At 37.1% G+C, this 27,983-nt stretch overlaps 1 protein-coding gene across 2 annotated transcripts; it reads right to left on the bottom strand.

Moving 5' to 3' along the window:
• Window positions 1-31: 31 nt before the first annotated feature.
• Window positions 32-27,983, bottom strand: shoc2 (SHOC2 leucine rich repeat scaffold protein). Of its 2 annotated transcripts, none has more exons than XM_028447883.1 (9): window positions 27,870-27,983; window positions 13,517-14,593; window positions 11,450-11,587; window positions 11,168-11,298; window positions 10,007-10,195; window positions 9,148-9,270; window positions 6,037-6,174; window positions 5,174-5,291; window positions 32-2,600 (listed from the first exon to the last, which is right to left on the bottom strand). In XM_028447883.1, exons 2-9 carry the CDS (start codon window positions 14,217-14,219, stop codon window positions 2,392-2,394), a joined length of 1,749 nt encoding a protein of 582 aa, XP_028303684.1. In that variant the 5' UTR covers window positions 14,220-14,593; window positions 27,870-27,983; the 3' UTR covers window positions 32-2,391. The 2 variants fall into 2 exon arrangements, with proteins under 2 accessions (XP_028303684.1, XP_028303782.1); XM_028447981.1 differs by lacking the exon at window positions 27,870-27,983 and adding an exon at window positions 27,062-27,822.

Raw genomic sequence — 27,983 nt, 5'->3', positions numbered from 1 at the left:
GCAGCAACACACAAATACACACACACACACGACACTTCCAAAGCTTTTATAGAAAACTCCAGAATGCAATGCGTCCGATGTGTCGAGCGTAAAATACAGAAAGCCCTTTTTACAGATTTCTTTATGTCAATATTTGAAGTTCAAAGATGCACCGTGTGACAGAGCCCATGCTAATTCACAAAGATCAGGTCAGTGGTGGTGGTGGGTTTGTTTGCATGTGTCAGAGTTGGGTTCACTTCTCAGCCTTTTTCTGAAAATGTTTAAACCTGTGAAAAGTTTGTGCTGGTAAATCTGAGGAACATTTCCCCCTCCTTTAGCCTTTCCACGCGGGCCTGCACGTTTGCATGATTACATATCGAGCTGTAGCAAAGAAAAAGTGAACCTCCACATGTCATCACTACAGTTATGATGAATCTATGCAAAACATGTACAGAAAGAAAAAAAAAAGTTTGGTTTTTATCACCTTTAGATGGGATTTTTTAATTAATGTACAGTCACATAAAAATAATACTAACAGAATACAGATTTCATTTAAAAAACAAAACACTGTAAATTAATTTTTTTTTTAAAAAATAAAAATAAAAAACCGCTGTTCCCAGCTGCAGTGAGCAATGTGCTTACAATTAAGAAAGCAGGAAAAAAGTCTTTGAACCCACAGACTGTTTTACAGCCTCCTTATTAAGATTGAAAGGATAAACCTTCCCCAATGAACCGCTAGACCATCAACTCGCACCAATTTACCAAAAAACACCATGTCTATTCATACAAATTTACACAATAAACAAGTAAAATACTCATGAAATGCCCCCATTTAAAAAATAATCAATGAGAGACTATTCATGTCTTTGTCCTGACATAATAATTAAAAAAAAAAGAGAAGATGCCGTTGTCTTAAAAAATTAAAAGTGCATAAAGCAGCAGCATTACTGGGACAGTGTGGGACAAAAGAGAAAATCTTAAAGAATGTAACGTAAAAATTAAAATACACAAGTAGAAAATCAGCTGTGATGCCATCAAAGATTGTGGGAGACTCTTTTGGAGGAAGCACACAGACAAAAAAAAAGGTGATAACATAAAGCAGTATCAAGAATAAGTTAACTGTCAATGTTTTATTATCAAATGTGGTTTTGAAGCAGATACACTCGCCACCTGCTTTAAAAACACTCGATATGTTGGTCGATGATCAATGGGTTGATGATGACAGCTTTGCAGCCCAACACTGAAGATGATATTAAACCAGTAAACATAAGTGAAAATTGCGCTCAAGGCAACAATCACGATTTGTATACACGAATAAAAACATTGATCATTTGCCCCGTCACTGCTCTGGGTTCCAATAGCTTTCTTCACGAATCCAAACTGTCAACAGTAGCCGTTACGGAGAAAAGTCCAGGTTGAGGTTTTCCTTGTTAAGCTTTTATGATTTGTATTCCTCATATGTTTACATTACGAGCTTAATGTTGAACAACTAGTGCTGCTATTTGATTTTTTTGTTTGTGTGTTTGTTTCAATTTCCAGATTAATGCGAGAGAAAAAAAATAAAAGGAACAGAAAAGAAAAGTTAAAAACAGCAGTAAAAAAAGGATTTGAAATAATTTATATCTTTGTACTCTCAATAAAACGATTGCGTTTCGGAATGAACCACAGGATCATTCCAAACATAGGCACAGTTTAAACACACACAAACACACACAAAAAAGAATACAAAAAGTACAAAACAGAAAATATAAGCACACCATCATTAGACCTTTGTTCTCTATGGTTAAGAAGCATTTCCCATAAGTTATGTCCACAGAAGATGATGTAAAGAAAAAAAAGGAAGAGAAAAAAATAAAGTAATGTAAAACAATAGCATGACAAAGTCGTATTGGCGGCAGCAGCAATAAATGACAAGTTCCAAAGACTTTTTTTTCTTTTTGCATACAAATGTATCCTTGCTTACAGAAGAGATGCTTGCAATCACTGTAAATATGTTGGCAATGGGGGGAATGGTTCAGATGGTTTAAAGACTTGCCACTCTCACAGTTGCTTTATATATATATATATATATATATATATCTATATATAGATATATATATATATATATATATCTATCTTCATATATATCCTCAGTTTTGGCAAATGGAAACAATTTCCTTGTGTTTAATCCGGAATGAAAGATGGCCCAGGCGGTGGGAGCTGTGGTCCAAATAAAGTTAGTGGTAAAATCTCTGAAGTTTTAACAAAGGTCTTGTCACCAAAGATTTACCTCAATCTTGCCCAAAAAAGATAAAAAGAAACATTTTCCTCAAATTTTCCCCCAACGCTGATTGCAGAGAGTTGGATTTGTTTCGAGTGCGATGCAAACAGGGTGGCAGGTGAAAGCGAGTGGCGTTGGGTGGGACTAGGAGCTCAGACCATGGCACGGTAAGGTCCCTGCATTTTGAGGAACTGGATGATGAAGGAAGGGCCTCCTGCCACGATCTGAGGCGGCAGGTGGGTCAGCGGGCAGTTCTCAATGCTCATTATGGACAGCTTGCTGCACAGGGCCAGCTCAAACGGGAGGCTGTGCAGGTTGGGGTTGTCATTGAGGTACAGCTCCTCCAAGTTCTCCAGTGTTCCTGATGAGAGACGTGGAGGGACAGTCATGGAAGGATGTCCATTAGCTGCCTTTGAGCAACACATGCTGCTCAGGCCTTTAATCCAACAACCCTGACTCCATTAATGAACCAATTGTTTGATTTGAAGACGTATGCTCAACTCCTTCATTTCATATTGTTAGCTTTAAGTCATTTTTGTTGACGTGATTAAAGATGTGTGTGTGTGTGTGCGTGCGTGTGTGTGTCAGGGGTCAATTATAATTGCAAATTGTGCAACTGATAATTAATTACAATTATGGCATAACCATAACTGTAATTTTGCTGTTGCTGTCGTAATCATAATTACATTGTAATTGAGTTTCCATAATTGACCTTGTCATTGTAATTTCCATGAAAACTGTCAATTATAATCTAACACAAAACTGGGGAACCATGTTACAGTTCTACACATATGTAGTTAATTATTAAAATATGTTCCATATCAGGATTTCCCACATTTTGCCATTAAAAATAAAAGAATCTAGGGTTATACTGACACAAAAGGCTCAGATGCCCACACCAAAAATATTAAAAACTAGAATTTAATTGATTAGGAAGACTAAGGTAACCAATAGATAGGAACGAAATGAAATGATAGCTGTAAAATACACTAAAAACAGATATCTGATTCATGACCCGTTATCATAATAGATGCTAACACAACGCTAACACAAGAGGAAGGTTAACTTTTATTACCTTATTTATTTCAGGCTCAGTAGGTGTTATTAATTGCAATTCAACTTAATTGTAATTGACTTTCTGAGGATAAAAAATTATTGTAATTTTATTGTAAAAAAATTGCTGGTCACTAATCGCAACTGAACATGGATAATTGAAAACGTAATTATAACTGAAAAATGTAATTGGCATGTGTGTGCGTAAAAAAATACAACATTACAAAGTAATTTGATCTAATCTTGATTTTGACAGTAAGTTATATATTTCTTCTTTTTTTTTTTTTTTTAAACAAAAAAAAAATATTTAAAGACTTAAAATACAGGTGAGCTTTGATGATTTAGATCAGGAGTCACCAACTAACCAATATCGTTTAACTAATCGTAAAACCTGTAACATGTTTGTCCAGTTTAACCATTATGTAATATTTTACAAAAATCCAATTTGCACTTTTTAGAAATATTTGTCTTGTCACAATCCAAACACCAACTCTGCTGCAGATACTTAAAGACATTTGTCACAATGTTTCAGTTTAAATTTAAAAATGATTGATTTGAAAGAAAAAGGTGCATCAGTATTAATCTCCACTAAGGCTCTGACTACATCTGCCATCTGTATTTATCTTCATTAGTGTGACGCCTGGCCAGTAAATCAGATTTGTGACGGAGCTCATTGGTGACTAATGCTAATGTTATCTAGAACAGGCCTGAGGGCCCCTCAGATGGTCCAGGAAGTCACCCCTGATTTAGATGCTTTGATACAACATTTTGATAAAGCCCAAAAATAATTCAATCAAAACTGGTTTAAAGTGGTTCAGTCACAAAGATGATTCCATAATGACTCGTCTCACCTTAGATAATGAGCTCAACCACACTGAACTAGTGTATTTGCACGTTATTGTTGTTACCCGAGTTTTCAACTGATGTAAAGGCTTTCCTTTAACTCGCTAATCTTTGGCTTAACCGTTAGCCTCAGAATTACTCAGAGTGACCAGGTTAAACCAATCAGTGGAAGGAAAGGTTTGAGCTGGATCACAATGGTAACTCTTAGCATGCATACGACTTTTATGAGACGACAAAGCTGAAAACTGAAAGAGCATAAAAGACAAAGAGGAAATAAAGTCTCTTTCCTGAAGAACACAACTCTTTCACCCAAAAACCACACATTTTCCTTCCTTTACTAATAATAAATATGGCTTTGAAAAATACATCAAAAAGCTAAATATTTGTAGTTGATTTTTAAAACAAAGACGCAACATAAAATTGTTTGCAACAGTTTTGATGGTAATTTGACCTTTTTTTAACCAACTTCTCCACACATGAAAACATCGCTATTCTCAGAGCTGCAACAAAAATATTGTGAGAATATGAAGCGCTGTAAGCTTTTCAGAGATGTGATGACAAATAGTTTTGTATTGGCATCAATGTAACAAAAATGTAGCTTTTGATCAATAATTCTAATGAACCCTGTGATGTGTTTCAATATTTGTCAATTTAAAAATTTTATAGGGAAAAAAAAATGATGATGTAGTCATCAATTACAGTAGGTATTACGTTAAGGAGCAGAAACATCAATTATATTATTCTATTCTTATTGCTCCTTTCTAATCATGAAAATGTTTCATTTAGACTGTGGTATTATTTAATGTACATGGGGAATCTATGTTGGTTTGCATTTTCATAAAAGGAACAAATAAGTTATTAGTCTGCTTGATACTTTAAGTGTGAAGTTTCCTTAGGCAATTTTCCTGAAGTCACATCTAATATATCTAAGTAAACAAAAATTTTACTTTACCAACTGGTTTCTGCTGTAATATTGTGGTAAAGTACCACTTTCGTCTAATCCGATGTAAAGAAGCTGCGACTGATCTTTAAACTCACCAATCTCCTCAGGAAGATGTTGCAACAAGTTCTCTCCCAGACCGAGGTGGGTCAGGTTGGTCAGGTGACCGATACCTCTGGGTAATGTGGTCAGCTGATTATTTGTTAACACCAATTTCTAATAAAACAAGAAAAAAAGAAAGGATTTATTTACCATATTGTTCAACAAGATTTAGATAATTAATACAATATATTAAAAGCCTTTTAATGAAAAAAAAAAAAAAAAAGAAGAAAAAGAAAAATCTACTTTTTCTACTATTTTGAGATGTACACAGTCTCAATACACTAATCTTCATATTTTAAGGTCACTGGGTAGATCCAATCAACTGCAGACAGCAGAGTTGGACAGTTTAAGTGGAAAATGGGTGAGACAACCTTTTACGTCAATGTGACCAGTACTAATGGAACAGCAATAAAGAAACCTAATTAAAGATAAAGCATGGATTAACTCGGTACTTTCCTCAGGGTTTGTTCTATGTTATAATGACGAGGGATTCTCAGTGACTTTGCTCATGGAAACTCTAAACTTTTTAAATCATTTTACAACCTAACCCACATTAGTAGCCATTAATTGTTACGTCTTTCTTTTTTCTTTTTTTTAGGATTTCCATGACTTTAACAAGACATTTTAAACTAATTCTCAGAGCTTGTCTGATCAGGTCTCTACCTGCTCCTGTGGGTGACAACCACCTCTAAACTACTTATGGAAACAAGAAAAACAAGAACTCTTGCAGCAAAATATACAAACTCAATTAAATTCAACAGCGGACTACTCTGTTAAAAAATGGAGCACACGGAGAAAAACAGACTTTTTAATAATGACAAAATGAAGTGTAACACTGAAACATGTCCGACGGACGTACCTGTAAATCTTTAAGATAAGCTATTTCATTAGGTAGACACTCCAACTTGTTTTCCTCCAAGTCCAGCTCCCGCAACTTTCTCAGATTCCCAATACCATGTGGCAACTTCTTGAGAAGATTATTAGACAATATTAACACCTGTAACGACATATTAAAAATATGAAATATTAAACATGTTTATTAACGAGTTATAAACCTTTAACAGACAGATATGAAAGACGTATTGTAATTTCGTATGATTATATATCACATCTTAATATAATAGGCCCATTTCTATGAAATGTAGAATTTTTGTGGGAAAAAAATAAATTAACATGTCACATCTGAAAAATATCATGGTTTGAATGTATCATGTCAATAATTACATTCAGGTATAATAATCTGTCTACAGTTGACTACCTGCTGGTTAGCCTCTAGGCTGTAGTTGGGAGTCACAGGACAAACTTTAAAGGGCACATGACACCAGTTTTGACATCTTATTCCATAAAAAAAAAAGAATCATGCTGATATCTGGTAATAAAAGTGTTAAATGATGCTTGGTTTTTGCATAATCTTTGTTTTAACATTGAATTTTGCATTTTCAACAGTTTAACATTGAAAATGACTGAAATCGTGCAATATAAACACTTCATTTTAACTGTGTCGGGTTAACACTCCAATATGAACGCAATATGATGAGGCAGCAGCCAGCTGCTTCATAGTATAAAGTAGGATTGGGCGATATGACCTTTTTTAAATGTCTCGATATTTTCAAGCTATATCACGATACACAATATATATATCAATATTTTGCCCTTGCTTTGAGACGATGCTTTGATGCATACAATGGAACCGGAATGGCAATACTCAATATATAATGTTTTCTCTGTGATGTAATTGGGTTACCCCTAACTATTATAGCATAGTGTTAGTTTTTCAGAGGCAAACCCTTAAAATAAGGTAAGTCAGTTAAAGCCATATACCAAATGTCACATAGGGACCTTTATTAACAGAGTTGTAGAGAACAATATCAATTTGTGCACATTTTAAAACAACTTCAGCAGACCAAAATGCTGTACATTATTATTATAATTAACTATCATTTATTTATTTATTATTACTGACAATTGTGAATTTATCAGATACTATTATCCAAAGTGGCATACAGAATATATAAACACTATATATCACTACTGACACGCGCGCACACACGTGCTGTAATGATGGCCTTCTGAGGACTGTCCCTTTAAGGGCCATGATAACGTAAGGTCAGAGTTGAGCCTTCTTCCTGATTTGTACTGAGCGCATGGATGAAGCTTTCTGTTACCGTCCCATCAGAAACGACATATAAGCACTAAGCATTATAGAGATTAATCAAATCTAGATACAAACGTGCGCGATGCCGAGTGTGTCGATTCATTCAGAGAGCAGCGGCTATAGTAAGATTTATAACACACCTAAAAATTTATAATCAGGTGTAGAAAGATGGTCAACTTGACCAGATGCAGGTGGTTTGTAAAGAATGCCGTGCAGCTCAACCTTACACAAAGTGAGGGGCTCACTCGTATTAATACAGCGCTGCTGCTCTACCCCCTCTATGTGGCAGACAGGAATATGGACATTGTACTATTGAAAGTGTCACTTTAAGTCACTCATTGAGAGTGATGTTGTCTCACTGTTTAATGTTAAAGTCGTGACAGTGTGATAAACAGGTTCTAAATGTGAGGAATCCATTCCTGTTCCTTAATGTTGAGTCTGGTTCCAAATCCTAACACTGCTTGTGAAAAGGCCTCATTTTTTTGTTCTGTTTCCTTAGAGACCAAAAAAAAGTTACATGAAGTGATGCATAGAGAGACTAGTAGGGATTAGAAGCAAAATATGCACTTTTTTTGTTAAATTTGCTGCTTATAAGGAATATAATAAATCCTCTGCCTCTAGTACCATACTGAATTGCAGCTACTTATTTACTAATAACATTTTTGGCATATATTTTTTGCATCATGTTGAATCATATCACATTGCATTGTGCAGAATTAAAGCGCCATCAAATGAATAACAAATCGTATCGAATCGTAAACAGGGGTGAATCGTATCACATCGGGGTGTTTTGTCAACACGAGGGAGGTGGAGCATAGTGGCTGTGTGTGTGAGACATGGACACAGGAGAGGGAGAGAAGAAATAGGTGCGGACGTGGGGCCAACGGAAATAAATGTATTGCTATTTTAACGCAAAATGAACCATAATATATATCAAAGATATTGCCCCGTATGATATCGTGCTTATAAATATGTCAATATAAATTAAAATATCGATATATCGCCCAGCATTAGTATGAAGGCGTCTTTGAGAGTAGTTGGTATAATGATTTTTTTTCTTTTTTTAAATAGTTTGTGTAATGACAATAATGACGATCTCAGGTTGAGGTGAAGCTGATGGGAGCCTCGCAAGGTCCTCCCTCTACGTCACAACACATATATATAGTCATGCTCTGAAAAGCAGATGGGAAATGCTCAAAAAGCAACATTAAAATGAGATCTAACATTAAGATGGACATAATATTGTAAGTATTTAGGGTGTGTTCTTGCATTTAGCATCAACATGACTTTTTAGCATCATGTGCCCCCTTTAACTGTCAGAGCCTCACTAACTGCTACTGGTATTCTGACAGTGCTCCATCCACAATACACACCATGGTCACAGACACTCTCACCTATAACAATACAAGATTTTAGAATTAAAGCCATATTTGTTGTCTATTTAAATGGGGTCAAGCATCTGAACCAGATACACATACAACTTGCACTGCAGCTCCAATTTTATAATTAAAAAAGCCCTGACGTATAGGTCAGAATTGATGTTATTCTAGGCATTGTCGAATACATATTGTTTTCCTTATTTTAGTCCGAACTTATTTCCAATATAGATTCTAAAGGTTGACATAATAAAAAACTTCCAGACTGCTTACCTAACAAATCAATTGCATGAAAGACTGTTATAGCTCAATGTTGTCTTTGACAAATGTATTAGTAAAGTATTTTTTAGAGAATAAAATGTATGTCTGTTTAAAAAGTTGAACTGTCTAATTCCAGCGTTGGTTGGGACTTAATGCATGTTTGTGCAGGATCCCTCACCTCCAGAGAGACGAGACCACAGACATCCTCTGGGATCTTGGTCAGCTGATTAGTTGCCAGGTTTAGTTCAACCATACTAGTCCATGTGCCAAAGTCCAGAGGCAGCGATGTTAACTGGTTGTCCTGCAGGAGACATTGACATATTTATAAGAAACCTAACTGCCCCTGTACTGACAGACAGGTGCCAGGATACTGAAATAAATTAGAAAGCTTGTCCATATATCAAGACAATTTTCACGTTTGGCTTAAATAAAATAAACATGCTGCAGAGAAAACCCTTATTCTGAATTGACAAACATGACTCAGCAGGTTTTAAATATTAAAACATACTCAGTCTCTTGATATTACACTTAATGAAAAACGTATTACCTAGGTTTAATGCAACAATCAACACTTCTGTTCATTTAAAAAAAAATGCTGATTCACTGCACAGCGTTAATGCAACAAAGTAAAGCTGGAGATGACACTCTAAAAGCTCTGGGATCTCTCTGTGAAACTGGATGGAAATAACTGTCCGGAGGTAGCACGATGAGACTATGTTCACTATTAAAGAATACGTTTGTACTCATTACATGAGCTTCTTTTAGAACAGAGACAACTCCACAAAACCTGTCACTTTGTTGAGACAAAAGCAGTGGATAAAAATGGAGGTAATTAAGGGGGGAAAGCTAGAAGTTCTGAAACATGACAGCAGGGTAAATTACTTTCATGTTCTAAAATAAAAGAAACTCCATGTGTGTCAGTGAGTCTTGACCTCGTCTTCATTCTTCTTCGCTTTTTTTTAACTTTACATTTTTAAGGAATCTACAGGTACAAAAACATAATAAAATAGCAAGTAAAAAAGTTTATGTAAATGCACCTTCATGTTAAGCTTGCTTAACACTTTGGCCCTGGAGAAGATACCAAATGGGATCTTGTTGATGCGGTTGTGCTCCATGTTGAGGGAATAAATAGTGGAGAATTGGGACGGCCCGCCCACAGGGTACGACTGGAAGCAGTTTCTTGCCAGCGTTAAACTTGTCAGGTTTACCAGGCTTGAGAGCAGGCCCTGACAGAGGAAAAAAACAACAGGTGAGATCGTATAACCTCAACAGAACTCTGCTAACACAAACATGAGCGTTTCAACTGGAAGCCTGAGTGAAATCACAGACATGCACAAGAATTTAAGAGGATAAGCCACAAGCATGACAACTGGGTATTAAAGGTAAGCCTAGAGATTTCTGCACAGTCCTTAGTGCATAAATATCTTAAGAACTAGAGTAACAGGCTGTGGCAAAGGTGCCCCATAACAAATCTTATGCTTGTCACTTGAAACAGTTTAGAATATACGCTACCGGTCAAAAGTTTTAGAACAGCACACTTTTTCCAGTTTTTTACTGTAAATTATTCAGTTTATTGTGTCACTGCTCTCTGAAATGAAAGCATAGAACAAATAAGTAATTTGAGCTGAAAAAGAAATGATGGAATCCATGAACAATACTGTTAACCTGATGCTCATGAGGGTCTGGTACCACAGTGTGTTCTAAAACTGCTTTTATGCAGACAGAGGGGGTTGGAAGTAACCAAGAAAAGTTGGAACACCTGCAGGAATGAGTAGCACCAGCTTTCAAGAGTGATTCAACCTTCATTGCTGCAGAACAGCTTTAAATTGTTAACGCACTTCGTGTTCCCTGAAAAAGGCCTATTTGTATATTTATGTAATAATAATGTAAATTATATTTCAGTTTTGAGGAACCAAACCTTTTTTTTAACCTCTGGCTGTTCAGTACTTACCTTTGTACCATTTTACACTATTCATTGGACTTGCACAACTTGAATTGCAATAAATACCTGGAAAAATTAGGGTGTGTTTGTTCTAAACCTTTAGACCGGAAGTGTACATATCTATATATATATATATATATATATATATATATATAAATAATTGGATGGAGCACATAGTACAATACATCTGAATAAACACAGTGGCTCCCTGAATATCCTCTTTTGAATTGAGACAATAAATCATCATTGAACTTACCTCTGGCAACACTGAAATGTTGTTGTTTTCAAGGTTTAGCTCTTCCAGTTCTCGACATTTGGCTAATGATCTGGGAATGGCTGACAATCTATTATATCTCAGGCCTAAGCGGTTTATGCTTGCAAGATTGCCTGTGACAACAAAACATAATGTTAATAGATGTTATTCAAACGATTTTTATTTTTGCTTAAACCAAACTGCCAACAGAGGAAAAACACACATTAGATGAACACATTTTAAAAGAACTGGTCAAGACATGATTGCATCATATTTGGAATGTACCTATAGTCTCTGGGAGGTCCAGAAGCTCATTGTGCTGCAAGTCGAGGTTGGTTATTTGTGTGCAATTTCCAATCTCCTTTGGTAGATGTTCCAACTGATTATGGGCGACATCCAGGGTAATGAGGTTGCATAGCTCCCCTGTACAAAACACACCACAACCTCAGGCATTACTTACCAAATATTGGTAAGAAATTCGATTTATGACAGAAAACAATAGTGTAACATTTTGGATTTGAAGCACATTTTTAAAAAAACAAGCTGGTGAAAATTATCTTTGATGCTTAAAGTGTAAACAACAAACCCCTCATACTTTCATCAAAAATATTTCAATTAACATAGGGATATGGTCTAAAGGTTATAGGCTAGGTGTTTGTACATTATATTTATGGAGTACTTACAGTATAAATACTTTACACAAAAAGCTATGTTCTCAAAATATATGCATTGGTATCAAAGACTTAAAACCAGTGATGGTCAAGGTTTTTTGTTTAAAAGAAGCACAGTGTTGCTGAGTAACAAACTTAAAAGTCTGAAGGCTTGAAGATAATGGTGTGCCAACATATCGATACGACAAAATATTGCGAGCTTTCGTCTAGCGGTACGTTATCGATTCACTGGCGCCAAATATCGATATTTATTTGTACTATTTACACAAGTTAAGTATAGGGACCTATAAAATCAAGTTAACAGAAGCGAGGATGGAATCAAATAGACAGAATCGGCATGAAATGAGTCACTGTGAGGCAAGGAACATTTATTTATTTATTTTTTAAATGGGAAAATGTTTCTGGAGAGCGCTTTCCAGGGTGCACCGCCCTCCCTCTCCTGTCTTGGCTGCATTAAACACCGCCCTCCACCTGAAACCCTGTCTAAACTGCGAAAAAACTATGCAAATCATCACTGACTCCTAAATACAGAGCCAACCAGTGCTTGCTTAACTTTGCTGTGCCTGTAAAACTCTGTCCGTTTCTCGTCAAGAGCAGCAGCACTCTGAGCAGCTTCACCTGCTCGGTGTGTTAACATCTTGTAAGAGCTACAGAAGATCCGTGGGATAAGTTGCATGTTGTTGTGGACGAGACCATCATTGCCAGGGTAATGCATTGACTGAAATGTTTATTTTTCATATGCAGTGAAATTTTCCAGTTTTCATTAAAAAAAAGTGCTGATGTGTCCATGTTTACAGAGAAGTTGATAATACTAACACTGAAATGACTATTTTCTGCATTAATTTAGTTCTTAGAGATTTAAAGTTAATTTGCACAAACATCATTAACAATATTTTAGTGAAGCATTTTTTTTGTATCAGTCTTCCCTTAAAGACTTAAACATAACAGAAGGACATATGACTAGTTGTGGTCAGTGTGTGTTAAGAAGAGCCACTGTGCAGTATACACTTTGTTTTACTTGGCTGTCATTCATGTGAAATTGATTGACAATGTTTTGTAATTCCTGTGAAATGGATTCAGTGCAGCAGATAAATTCTGAATTTCTTCAGTCACAGATATCATAATATATCTTGGATAAATGCTCCCGTCTTTTCGTAATAATATTGTTATCGTGGGAAAAAATATCGCGATGTATTGTATCGCAAGGTAACTGGTGAAACCCAACCCTACTTCAGGATAAAAAAATAAGATGAAACAATAAGGACAAAATAATGTGTAAAAAGCACATCAATGGTGATTAAAGGCCAAAATTATATTCACGATTATTATCATGAATTTTGTAGTTACTATGTCATTATTTATCATGTTAGGAAAAAAATCTGTGTTGTTACACTACTTTTAAACAAACAAACAGTTTATAGTGCAAAATGACACATTAAATTAGCATTATAATTTAAATTATTTTTTAAAATAACCCAAGAATTTAAAATGGACCAAAGGCTAACTGTATAAATACACTAACACAGAGTGCAGAGCCCTTATTTCAAAGGTAAAAATTGCAGACGATCAGGTGAATTCAATTGTGGCAACCAAAATCGTGATCACAATTAAAATTTGATTAATTGTGCAGCCCTACCAAGTATCTAAACAAATTGACACCTGCTGTTTTCAACATACTCACCTATCTCTGCAGGAAGCTGTTTAATCTTGTTCTCTCGAATGCTAAGCATTGTGAGTTTGGATAGGTTCCGGATGTCTTTCTCTACTGTGGTGATGCGATTGAAGCGTAGGTACAATGTCATTAAAGATGTCAGGCGATAAACGACAGCCGGTATTTCCCTCAGCTTGTTGTGCCGAAGGTCAAGCATTCGAAGTTTCTTCAAGGAGTCCAGGGAGTCGGGCAAACTGGTTAAAGAGTTTTCGCTGAGGGCCAGCGTGCCCAGGCCTGATAGACAACCCACCTCCGCTGGCAGGCTCTGCAACTTGTTGCTGTATAAGTACAGTTCAGTCAACTGAGTCAACTCCTTGATGGAGGTGGGTAGCATGTGAATTGACCGTTTGGAAAGGTCCAGCCTCATTGAGTTCTCCTCCCGACATTTGTTGAGTTCCTTGATCACTTCTGCGTTGCTCGACTTTTTGCGAGTCCCCGCTGCCGGGTTTGGCCGCTTTATCGTGTTGTCAACAGAGAAAGCCACACCCGGCGTCGAGCTGCTGGTGTCCTTCTTTCCTTCTTTGGATTCTTTCCCTTTGGTCTTTGTTTCTTTGCCCCCATCCTTGACTAAACTTGCCAGTGCCTTGGCCTCCTTTTCTCTGTCTTTACCTGTCGGACCACTTTTAGGGTCCTTTTCTTTCGAATCTTTTTCTTTACCTAATGTACTGCTCATGTCGACGTTATCGAGCCTTCTGCAGAGTTGCTCATGGGAGTTCCTCTTGTCAGGTTACTTATTCAGCAGAAAAGAGATGCAGACAGCCAAGGAGGCTTTTAAACAAAACATCATGCTCCACACCCACAGATTTACAAAAAAAATGACTTATGATTCAAATGGCCTTTTTAGACACTTATGATACTTTGTGGGGTTTTTTTGTTAAAATACCAGGAGCGTCATTATCCTTTGAAGATGCTGGCCTGCACCATCCATTGGTTACATGCTTTAGTGTTCGACCCGCATATAGTCCAAGGATCTTTAAGTAAAACTTCCTTCAGGGTACAAAGGTAATTAGGCTTTTTTTCTTCTCCTTTTAGTCCCTTGGATATTTCCTGTAAGAGGAAATAGAGAAAATGTATTGTTTTATTCACATGCAACATGATCAGTATCTGTTCAAATTGTTCTATTAATAATTTTAAACCAAATAAAACAAGAAAAAAAACAAAAAACAGTCCAAACCTAGAATAAGGTAATTATCAACAAATATATCATTAAACCGTTGAATGACCATGAGACAATTGTTTTAGCACATCACATTCATAACATTTCAAAACAAAGATACATATTCTTGTTACTAACATGTAATCCTACTGCCATACCAGTAAGTTATATCGTACAAACAATAACACAAATTTTACTACCGTTGACCTAAAAATCAGGAGTGCAAAAATCAGCAGGTAGCGGCAAATACAAATTGAGATGATTATACTATAAAGAGGTTAGCATGTTTAAAGAAAGAATTTTAAAAAAATACTGCAGGTGTGCTTTACTTGCTTTACTTAAAAAGCTTTCTTTTTAACACGCCGCCTATCAAAAGTCCTACTTAAATATTTCATAGGGGTGTCTCAGGACAACTTTTTCACCTCCTATGATACCGATATTGCCGCCTTGAGTATGACGATACTAGATATACATATTAAATAAATGTATGGCCGATAACTGACAATAACTACTATTATTATTCTATATGCTTCGGATAACACAACGGAAGCCAGGAATTACAATTGAAGTCGCAGCTCTGACGTAGACCTAAGTGTAAAAAAAAAACACACTGTAAAACATTATGAATGGCTGATATGCAGACTGAAAACTGTTAATATGGGCAGACGTGTGTGGATGTTTGGGGAAACTCAACAGAATAACCAGGTTTTAGCATGTTTAAAGCAGACGACGATGACGCTGCCTGTGGCTTTTACGGAATTAATAATTTTTTTTCCAAATTCCGATTTATTTTTTCTCTCCAAATTCCGTGTTTTCCGCATACATTTTTTTTTAATTCCAATTTTTAAAATATAAATATTTTTTCACAAAATATTAGTTTTTAACTCCTGTGAGGAAACAAAATAAATACTAATAAAAAAAACCCATAAGTGAACAAAAATGGATGTCAAAAATAACTTAAGATATAATTAAAAGGTAGATATAAGTTGTACTGACATGGATTGTTCTGCTCCTTTTTAATTATTCATGTCATATAAAGATGTATGAGAACAGCATTAATGCCACCTAATGTCCCCTCGGGGATCAATGGTTTACTGAATCTGTTTATTGATTAAGTTTTGATCAACTTAATTTAAACAAACCTAATTTAAATGATCCTGATGACATCATTCCAGACCGTAATGATTAAATAAAAAGTAAATGGACAAAGTCTCAGAAGTTACCATTAATCTACGATGTTTATGACTCTACAATCCTAACATTGATGGTCTCGTCCACAACAACAGAACAACTTTATCCACAGATCTTCTGGAGCTCTGATGAGATGTTGTTTAAATGCTCTGAGCAGGTGAAGCTGATTAAAGCTGACTCATGTTGTCACGGAGCACAGCAGCGCTGCATGAGAAACGGATGTAGCTCCACAGACACGTTAAAGTTAAATGGACACTGGTGGCTCTAATTTAAGAGTCATGAGGATGTGCGTAGTTTTTTGGCAGTTTAGACAGTGTTTTAGTGCGGTTCAGACTGTGTTTGAAACTGCCAGGGTGGGATGGGGGTGGGCGGTGCATCATAATAAGCGGCCCCCAAAACATTTCCCCATTAAAAAACGTCCTTTTCTTTATGGTGACGGCGTTTCAACCCGATTCTATCCATTTTCGCGTTCAACAGTAGATTCCATTATCATTGATCGATTCTGTGATTCTGTTAACGTGAATTTTATAGGGCTCTAGTGTAGTTGTTGTTAACGCACTCAACTCAGGGGTAACGGAGACTTGCTGCAGTGCATACGAGCTTGTGTCCTGTAACCATCTCTGATTGGCCAGCAGCCCAGGAAGGCAGTTCTCGGCAATTCTGATTGGTGAACATATACATCACTCAAACTCAGCTTCTGGGGTTATGTTATAGCAGTAGTGAAAACCTTAATGTTGATGCAAAGGCAAATCGTTCAGCTTTAGAGTGTGTGTGTGTGTGTGTATGTGTCTGCGCTTGTTTTGTTTAATCATGTTCAAAGGGAGAGTCCTAGAGTGAAGCGATGCGCTCCCGTTTACTTTTGATTTCCTACTGGAGACTTCTGTCCGTTTCAGGGCCGTGGAGGACACAGAAGCGCGCCCCAACATGTGCCCCACCTCCGCTGTCCACATGTGAATATGGACTATAAGCAACAGCAGGTTTTGCGATGCCACAGTCAGGAAAAATGTCTTTGCTCCTAATGCTAATACTGATGGAGGCTTCAGTGTGGTCTGCTTCCACAGCTTCAGCTACAACTCTCTTGTAGCTGAAGATACCCTCAGCTTTGGGTTAACTCCCTTGCTCCACAGCAGTCACTGAGTATGACATGGGTTTAATTCAACAGTTGCGATGTTTATTTTTCCAATCACTTAAGAACGGCATACAGCTTATAATCGATCTGTTCCGGTCACACTTGCTCTTTCACTCCGCACATGGTCGAGCGAGCAGTGCATTCATTTGCAGTTAAAGGGCCGCACACACACACTGACAACAAATGTTATATACATGTCCTGCATGGAAATTCTTCCACTCCCTCACAGTCACAAGGTTGCGTTTAGGATCGAAACATGAAACCGTTTGATTTTGTGTCAATCTGTATCAGGTAGTACTAAAGGAATTTGGTCGACACCTAAAAAAAAAAAAAAAACAACCTAAATTCTATGATCAAATTTTTTTCAACTCACTGAACGGCCCACAAATCCTGATCGTGTAAAGCCTACCACAAATACCTAAGTATACCAGTCAGTCCAACATTACATCGCTTACTCCCTCACAGAGCTGTCACAGTGTTGACATTACTGCAGGACTAACTCCCAGTTTAGTATAATCTCAGCTGTTTAGTCACATGATGGATACTTTTGTATAAAAATCCATCTTAAGATGCTCCTATGGATCTGTACATTACAAATGTATCATAATTCCTGGCTGTTGCCGATGTTTAGCAGGAGTGTAAAACTCTGCAGCTCATGTGCTCTGAGCAGCAGCAAAAAAAAAGGTGATCTGATCAGATCAGAGAAAGGTAGAAAAGGTTAGAACACCAGAGTAATCTTTAGAAGCTACCTTCAAAGCATGGAGTCAGTCCCTACCGCAACATGTCAGCTGACCTTTACTGTGATTCATTGATCAATAGTGGCACTACCTACATAACAGAAGACTAAAGTAGCTTCTCTTCAACTTTATTTTCTGTTAAAAGTAGGATAACAGTAAAACCATTCAACATAAACTAGAACAGTCATACATACTAGAGGAAAACTGTTGACATAAAATGAGAATACCCAGGCCAGTCCAACAGCCGAGGCCATGTAAACCAAATTGTGCAAGCAACTTCCTTTTATGGTTGTACGCCGTCCTTGTGCTGGTTCATCATTCCAGTTTTAGGTAGCAGTAAGTAAACATTATTTATTGCTGACTTCAGACTCAAGTTTTCTTCTGTGACCTCCTGAGAAACCCAAAGAAAAGTATAATCAACTTCAATTAGCAATGTATTCTCTTTAACTGTTTATCTTCTATGTGGGAATGGGATTGTTGTGACAGAAACTAAATGTAATCCACATTAAAGCAGACTATTAATAATAGTTCTTAATAGTACTAGTTCTTACCTTAAGGAAACTCAATTGTTCACACTATATAAGCAAGAGGGATAAAAGTTGCATGTGCTATGTTGGATACATTTTTGCATTTGCATGAAGAACTGTAAACCAATCAAGCCCCATTTTATTTTTGAAAAAAAAAAAAAACATCGTGTGTTGAGACTAACTAACCTTATCCAAATAAATTCACACTGGAGAGGCATTAAACATATTAAATATAGTAGTAAGTATTAAAAAGCAACTAACAAACAGATATATTGAATAATATCAAAGGTCTTGTATTAGTGGTGTGCCAAAATATCAATACAATATATCGCAAGGTTTCGTCTTGTGGCACGTTATCGATTCACTGGCGCCAAATATCAATTTTTTTTGATATTGTAACATACAAGACATGACGAAAACAATATATATATATATATATATACGATTCGGGATGGGCGATATGGACTAAAAAATTATCCAGATAATTTCTGGTATTTATCACGATAACAATAAACATCACGATAAATAAAAAACTATAAATAAATAAAACAATTCCGAACTTAAAGTGTAAACAGGTTCCTTACAAACACAAATACATTTGAATACATCAACACATTAAATATCAGTGCATGCGGATCACACTATTGGTGTTATTATACGAAATTAATTTATTTCCTCACTTAAAAGTAAATTATTTTCTAAAAAAAAAAAAAAAAGCACATGAAAAGCACAAATAACTCCATTAGTGTTTTTACTGTTGCTGAATCTTGTTTCATTCATCTTATGAGTTACATAAAGTTATGGTTAATAAATAACTCTCTGATTTCCTATAATTAAACCAGATCAAGCTGATGATTTAATCATTCAGTATATTTAGGTGTAATAATCTCAATAGTTACATTAGTCCAATGGGACCAGCTTTGTCTTGTGAACACGTGAAATATAATTAACAAATATTGCATTTCACAAGTTTGGGCGGATGCATAGTGACATTATTATTTATGCTAACATTTATTTCACACAACGTTTGACATGTTTAGCTTTTATTCTTCCATACAAGTGTTAAATCTGACACTAAACAAATCGATGGCTCTCTGTGGTTTTATGACAGTAAGACGTGTACTTTTTGCTTGGCCTATTCCTTATATGGAGTGGTTAGCATTAGCTCTTAGCCCAGTCTGTGTTAGCTTAGCATAGTTAGCTTTAGTTGAGTTTCCAGTTCATTGCTTTCCAGTTCGTTGCTACGAGTCCATCTCTGTCCCCGTGTTTGAAGAACTTTGGGTGGATCTGATGGAGGAACTTGGACTGGTTCACTTTGTTGGATGGTTATCTGGTTTTAACCAAGTAGCCGTCCGTGATGTATTGCAGCACGGCAGCTTCAGGTTGCCGTGATGAGCACCGCCGTCTGTGGGTGTGAGAGCTTGGGGGCAGGAGGTGTGGTGCACACCGTGGCCGCGGAGGCTTCACTGCGGAGCTCCCATAAACAGCATTCCGCTCCAGAGAATAATAAGTTGACAACATACTGGGGCCTTTTTGGCCTGTGGAACAAGGATTTTATGGGCTTTCTTGGCTAAGTTGAGGGACAAATGGCCCGTGGCCCTCGCTAATTTCCAACATGGGATCGTTTATATCGTGGGATGACATTCTTACCGGTGAGAATATTTTTGACAATAAATCATAAACGATAAAAAAAAAATCACATATTCCTATATATGATACACAGAGATAATGCCGTACATACACAGTACAGTGATACAATAAGTGAGAAGTGGATATTTACAAATTTACACTCAGATGAAACTTCCCGCGATATATTGATGATCGCAGAATCACTGTATCCTGATAATATTGTTATCGTGGGCAAAAACATTGCGATGTATCGGGAGGCACCTGGTGATACCCAGCCTTATCTTGTATGGTCTGTTTGCAGGGGAAAACCACAATGATTAAACAGCATTTTATTGGGTTTAGTAAGCTATAGATCTGACCACAATAAGCAGGTCTGGTCTAAGCACAGTATTCACCTCATGCTATTGAACCAATATGACAACACAATAGTTCAAATGACTCTTTTGAATCAGCAACACTATCTAAAGATGAAATTAAGCAGTTGGCCACATTCATCAGAGTATGGTGTAGCATGGCAGTTTAGATGTTCGCATTTCTGCTTCACAGCAAAAACAGGGCGTATGTGCGTGTGTGTTGTGCACAGATCAACTAGGAAGGAAACACTGGTTAAATGTGTTTCGTGTTGATGTCAGAATGTTTGTGCATGTGTGTCTGTGTGTGTGTATGTGAGTGCATGCTTGTATCTAGTTTGCCTGTTTGTGTGCATGATGTAGAGTGTGTAAATAATGGGCAGCACAGTGGACTTCAGGAATGGCCCAATGGGGAAACGCTAAGCTATATGCAGCATTGAGAATACTACCGAGCAGTAATCTTGACTGTTAGATACTCATTGGACAGACTTCACAAACTCATGACTTCATGTCCTCAGTCAAGTAAGGCGGTTTACTGATACTCTGTGTAGCAGCGCAGTAGCTGACAAAAATATACTTTCCAATGCTGTTTTATGTAGTTATTTTGCTTTTATAAGTAAGTTTACAATTAACAATAAATAAATTACCAAGTACATTGCAACAGCTAGAATGCACAAATATATTTTGAGATTATCAATTATACAATTCATATAATAATCAAATACAAAAAGCAGGAATGTCCAGAAGCGTAGGCGGCAGGCGGAATCGCCTACTACTCTCTTTCTGGCCGCCTTCTACTCTTTTAACATGTTCATAAATGATTCCGTACCACTTTGGCATCAAAGGAATCATTAAAATCCATGAAAGACTGAAGTTTTCCACACTTTGGGCAACGCTGTTTCGGTGGCCATTTTCTAAACCTCGCGCAAAGTCTCGTGGGAGTTCATCTCAAGCTCTGCGCTCCACCAAGCAGCAGCTTTACACGCCTCTCCCATCAGCGCGTCGAATCACTCTCCCAAAGCACGCAAAAGTCTGGTATTGGCAGGGAGAAGATGAATGATCAGTGAATGTTGCACCCAAGCATCACACTACAAGCCAGTAGGGATGTAACGATTCACTCAACTCCCGATACGATTCAATTCACGATACTGGGTTCACGATACGATTCTCTCACGATTTATTTTACAAAATAAATCAATTTTTTTTTTTGGGAAAAAAACTAGAAGATACTGTATTATTTTCCTTTTATTTTTCATTGTCAAAAGAATTCCTTGATAAACTGTTCAAAACAATGCAATTTAACTAAAAATAAATCTTGAATGAAATAAATAAAGGAATAATACAAATGAAAATGAAGCCTATTAATGTAAATTCTGGTTCTATAATAAACAACGCAAAACTGCATAATAGTTCTTTTTCTTTTAAAAGTGGAAATGAAAATGTATTTTGTGCCTTAACAATTGGACTTAAAAAAAAACCGTGATTGCACTGATTTACGTCATATTTGTTTGGACCAGCAGAGGGCGCTGGTAACACAGTGGTAGGATGGCATGCAGATATCTTGCAGTGAAGAAGAGAAGCTATGCTAGCAGACAGAGCTAATAGAAAAACGTGACTTTTACAGATATTCAAGTAATATTACAGATATTCTTTCAGTGCTAAAGGGGTAATGAATCATTTATTAACATATTTAAGAGTAGAAGGCAGCCAGAAAGAAAGTTATAGCAGACTCCGCACGCCGCCTACACTTAAAAAAGTACTGCGATTCAATTTTCAGAAAATTGATATCAACCGTGATACCTGTGAATCGATTTTTAACTGCCTTACGATTAATCGTTACATCCCTACAAGCCAGCGATCAATACTGGGCTTTGTAATGGAGAAAAGAGTAGCAGGTAAGAATATTTTTCTTCTTTCTTTTTTTACTGGTAAGAATAATTCAAAGATCAAATTTGAAAAAAGTACATTTTGAAGGGGTTTTTAATTCTTCTCTATGGAATTGAATATGTTTTTTTTAAAGACTACGTGAAGCAAATTCAGCCATTTTATTCCAAACACATTAAATAGGTCATAAATGTATTCCTTAAAACATGTAAAAAGTCATTTAACCATTTAGAATTTAATTTTGAAGCTGGCTTCACAAACTGTGTTTCAAATTTCTGTGTTCAGGATTTAATGGGCGGGTCAGAAATCATAGTCGCGTTACGTAACGGCACCATCATTAGCATAAAGCCGACTCTGCTGCTGAAGCACACCAAACTTCCGCGGTCGCCAGCGGGCGCAATTCGGCCTCTGGGGGAATGAAACGCGTCCCCTGTGAGTACGGATGGGCGATATTGACAAAAAGAATTATCCCGATAATTTCTGGTATTTATCACGATAACGATAAAAATCACGATAAATAAAAACTATAAATATAAAATAATAATTAAAAAAATCACAACTTAGTGTAAACAGGTTCCTTACAAACACAAATAAATCTGAATACATCAACATTAGACACATTTAAAAAGGCTACAATAGCTGCTGACTCAAAGAGTTCATGAGCTGATATTTTATGGAATATATTTATGCATGTAAGTCACTCTATTAGTGTTATTGTATGTAATTAATTCATTTCCTCATTTGAAATAAAATTATTTTCTAAAAAAAAAAAAAAAAGCATTTGAAAAGCAAAAACAACGTTGGGGTTGATAAATAACTTTTTTCCTATAATTAAACCAGATCAAGTTGATGATTTAATCATTCAGTATATTTAGTGTAATAATCTCAATAGTTACATTAGTCTAATGGGACCAGCTTTGTCTGTGAACACGTGAAATATAATTTAAAAAATATTGCATTTCACAAATTGGGACGGATGCATAGTGACATTATTATTTATGCTAACATTTATTTCACACAACGTGTGACATATTAGTTTTTATCCTTCCATACAAGTGTTAAATCTGACCATAAACAAATCGATGGCTCTCTGTGGCTTTAGGACAATAAGACGTGTTCTTTTTACTTGGTTTGTTCCTTATTTGAAGTGGTTAGCATTAGCTCTTAGCCCAGTCTGTGTGTCGGTGGGCTAGCTTAGCATATTTAGCTTCAGTTGAGTTTCCAGTTCATAATCGTTGCTACAGGTTCATCTCTGTCCCCGTGTTTGTGGAACTTTGGGTGGATCTGATGGAGGAACTTGAATCGGTTCTCTTTGTTGGATGGTTATCTGGTTTTAACCAAGTAGCGGTCTATGATGTATCGCAGCATGGCAGCTTCAGGTAGCCGTGACGAACACCTCACACACAGACGGCGGTGTGTGGGGGGGGGGGGGGGGGGCGGTGGCGGTGCACGTCAGCGCTTCTGTAAACAATGTTTCGCTACAGAGAATACTAAGTTGCCAACAAACAGGGGCAGTTTTGGCCTGTGGAACACGGTTTTTTTGGGGCATTCTTAGTTAAATTGAGGGACAAATGGCCCATGGCCCTCGCTAATTTTCGACATTGGAATTTATCGTTTATATCATGGGATGACAAATTCTTACCGGTGAGAATGTTTTTGACGATAAATCATAAACGATGAAATATCGCACATTCCTACCTGTGAGTGGTGCTACATTTTCCATAAAATTAGGACTTTTTTGCTACGCAATTGTGTGTTTTGCCACTAACTGGCGCAGTTCTGACTGTACATGGGAGATATACACATATTCAGACTCGGGCAGAGCAGACCATTCCACTGACACCTCAAACTCATGTAAATGCATTATGCAAACAAAAACTAGGTGAGAAAATACATCATGCTAAAAAAAGTGCTACAAAATAGAGCCACAATAACACTAATATAAGGCACCAAAAGCCACCATATAGCATAATTTTTGCAAAACTTTAGGGGGGGAGGGCGCATTCCCCTGACCTCCCTAGTTGGCATTCTCGCAGTCATTTCTCGCTGTGAGTTTTAGCCGTCTACTTTTTTTTTGCATTTTACCTTTTTTGGGGGGGGACATCGCTTTAAAAAAGTTCTTTAATAACACCCCACCCCCCAAAAAAAAACTAAAAACATTTACAGCAGCCTTACAAAATACATCAGCAGCATAAATTTAGCTTTAGAGTCTGTCAGCACGCGTTTAACTGAGAACCTCTGCACTTCATCGTGACTGCACTTGGTCCGCGTTATAAAGACCATTACTTAGATAGGAGAATAAAGCAAGTCTGCGCTCACGAGAAATGATACAAGCCGCAATAGACATGGAGAACACGCATGGAGACATAGATCAGAGCTGACAGTGAAAGACTGCCAGGAACAGATTCCACTGTGATAAAGCAGAAAAGTTGCTCTTCATTCATCATACAACTGATGAGAGAACACATTTAATTTGACTGTCTTTCAGCAGCCCAGTCAGTTATAGATCTGTACAATATTATTTAGGGATGCACCAAAATTATAATTAGTGGCCGAAGCCTAATAAAATATAAACGCTTGGCCGAATATCAAATGCGGTTGTTAAGTTTTTCACTATTTTTTTAATAGTGCATAAGTAGCCTAGAATACATTTTAGACGTGTTTTTCAAAGAAAGTAAATGTTTATTGAATATTCTGACATTTTTTAGATATTCCAGTAGCCTTTGCTTTTCAAATAAAGCACAACAAAGTTTTTCATTTATAATAGCCCTTCAAATAAAAATAAACATACATTCCAAAAAAACTGAATGCATTAAACGGGAGGTATGATAAAGAAAATCACTTTATAATAGTTTTTCTACAGTGATATAAATCCCTTCAGCCTCATTCAGAGGGCCAAAGTTGAAAAAGTTCTGTTTCCTCCCTCCCTTGTTATTCTACATTTTGTAAAAAATCAGCTCCAAACGGGCTTGGATTTTGCCCAAGTTGGCAGGTGATGTCACCTAACACGCATCCTAGAATGTGAGCTCCTCCCTCTCCAACTTATTAACAGCTAAAACAAACACTGCAATTTAATATAAATTATATGAAATATTGTACTTTATTGCTATATATGTAAATGCAAACTGCACTATTGAACGCCAAAACTGCACTATTTTTTCTGCTGCCAATTGTGTTGGCAGTCACTGCTTAGAGCCACAGACCCATTGTTTACACATATCAGCTGTTAACACGCTGTGCTAATGCTACACTAGCCTATGCAGCGAGACCCGGTGTAGTGTAAGGAGGAAACAATGGGGGTGTTTACGAATTTGTGGATCACAGCGCTAACAAGAGACTCGGTTGTGGAAATGGACGGTTTCCAACTTTTACGCGATGACGGACGACAGAAAGCGGTAAGGAGAGAGTCTAGCTGTGTCGTGTGTGGAAAGGAAGAGGAGCTGCTGCTGTCTGGTAAAGATCTGTTTGATTCTTTGTCTATCAAAGTCTTGTTATTGTTAAGTGCTTATTATTAAGTGCTTAATAAATATTAATCTCAAACATAGAAAAATCACCTCAATTAATCCGATAAAAACAATATTTATTATATCTAGATTATAGATGCAGACAGATAAAGTCTGGTAGTCGTTTTTGTTAATATGAGATTGAAATTTGATATCAATACTGGACCAGGACACTCTTATTTGGAACAGCGTAGAGGTTTGGACAAATGCGAGGAGTGCAGGCTGGCCTGGTAGATAGATATAGTTTATTGTCATTCATACACACACACTATAGGCGCATACAGTACAAAATGTTCCACACACGGCTCAACTTTAGGGTTTAAAAAGAAAAACACAATGAAACTGTACAAAACCCATTTAAAACAGGTCCAACAGACATTATACTGTGGCTCAATCTGTAGAAAAACATATACCGTTTCTGACAGAAATGTAAACAAACAAAAAGAAATAAGAACCTTTAGCTGGTAATCAAATTGTGTGTATGTACAACAAGAACTGTGCAGTCTAAAGTTTGGCTGAAAGTCTATTTATTGTAAGAAAACGATAAACTGGATAATGATGCCAAAAGTTTCAATAACAACTACAATTGGATGCCAAATCTAAAACATTGAGCCATAGTTTTAGCTGATCTCACTGTTTGTCTCACTAAGGAGATGAAATTGCGAAACTGAGGTGATTTGGCAGCTATGGGCCCAGCTCCTACACAGCACTGCTTATGACCCTCTGAAGAACATATTAATAACAACATGGAAAAGCTAAACCTACTCAACAAACATATATATATCACAATTTCTTTACCGTGAACCCCAAAACAGATGATATTGTTGACTGTTTCACCTGTGTGATAAGAAGTAGTGGTAATGCTAGAGCAACGGGGTACCACTAACCATCTACTAGCTCACATAGGCTAAATATCTGACCTCTGTCAGTCATTGCAACCACACACAGTGACAGAAAAATTATGTATACTGAACATGTATACAGAGTTCAACATGTATTTCTTATAAAAAATAAATAAATACATTTTTAAAAGTAAAGCGACTGGCGAGCAAGACAGGAAACAGCAGCTAAACTGCTAACGTCAGCTAACCATCGAGTTAGCTCGGAAGCTAAACAAATGGACGGAATTTACCTGTTTGAAATGTACACAAAACCACTAAACTATTAAGAAAAAAATAAATACTATAAACAAGTTTAAGAGAAAACCCAGCAAGGTTGTATTTCTAGATTGCTAACGTCAGCTTGTGGGTACACTAGCTCTGAAGCTACAAATATTCCTAACAAGCAATGTTTTTAAACTACGAATACTGACAATAAGCATAGAAAACTCTACTGTGTAATATTTACAAGCGTGCTTTGATTATATTATACACATTTAATATAAATATGTGAACTAGAGTATTTCCTACCACAGGCCGAAGTACAGCGGGGTTTGAGAGCTGGCTGGTGTTACGGTTCAACTGGCGACCATTTTACTTGGTGACAGACGTCTGACTGCGTCGCTGGTTGCCGATAGTAACGATGGCTATTGCACATTATTTCAAAACGCTTTTATTCCATAAACAAATACTTCAATTTGTGCTTGCTAATAACAGAAAATAATTGTTTTGTGCTACAGACAACGAAAGCAATCGCGAAATCTAAAGCTGCTCGCAACACATTTTAATAATATAATCACGGAAATCTCAGCAGTTTGCAACACATGCTTGAATAAAAAACATTGACGAGAACACGTTTCCATTATATAATTAGCAGCAATTAACAGAATCAAGAGAAGTAGCCGGAAACCAGCCACCAGATAAACCTGTCACCAGCTCAAACACAACACCGACCCTTCCACCGTCACATCAGCCAAGCGGTGCAACCTGTGCAGTAGCCAGCTGAGGCAGACGGTCAGCGGACACGCGGAGCCTGAGGCTGGAAGACACACTGGAGAACCCGAACTGAGCGGCCACAAGACGCATACACAGTCCGGACTCAAGCCAAGCTCAGCATGTCAATAATCGTTGTTTCTGTGTTGTGTATGAGCAGAGGAAAAGGGAAAACAGCGGCCATTCCGGGGCTGAACAAAAGGCAACGTTCGTACTCTCAGTCGCAAAATAACGCTGTAGCAAGACGCATGTCGCAACAAGAGGCCTACATTAGGCCTATAATCTGAACAACCCGGTAAACAACTGCGTGGTTAGGAGGCCCAGTGTGGTAAAAGAAGGCTTTTACCTTTAGAGGTGTGACTCCGCCATCCCCGCTGCTTCCTCCTCTGTTCCTAGTTCCTACGCTGTTACTGCAGCTCTGCTGCCCTCCCTCCGCTGCCAACCTGCGTCAGACGCTCGC

This window comes from Gouania willdenowi, chromosome 1 (genome assembly GCF_900634775.1).
Source record: "Gouania willdenowi chromosome 1, fGouWil2.1, whole genome shotgun sequence".
Taxonomy (NCBI): domain Eukaryota; kingdom Metazoa; phylum Chordata; class Actinopteri; order Blenniiformes; family Gobiesocidae; genus Gouania; species Gouania willdenowi.
This window is presented reverse-complemented; position numbering and strand designations above follow the sequence as displayed.

Excerpts from the sequence above, each read along its gene's own strand:
- shoc2 (XM_028447883.1), bottom strand. The coding sequence starts at position 14,219 with ATGAGCAGTACATTAGGTAAAGAAAAAGATTCGAAAGAAAAGGACCCT. Across the intron at positions 9,271-10,006 it reads TAAGCAAGCTTAACATGAAG|GACAACCAGTTAACATCGCT; the intron begins GTGCATTTACAT and ends TGTCTCCTGCAG. Across the intron at positions 2,601-5,173 it reads ACATCTTCCTGAGGAGATTG|GAACACTGGAGAACTTGGAG; the intron begins GTGAGTTTAAAG and ends GTCTCTCATCAG.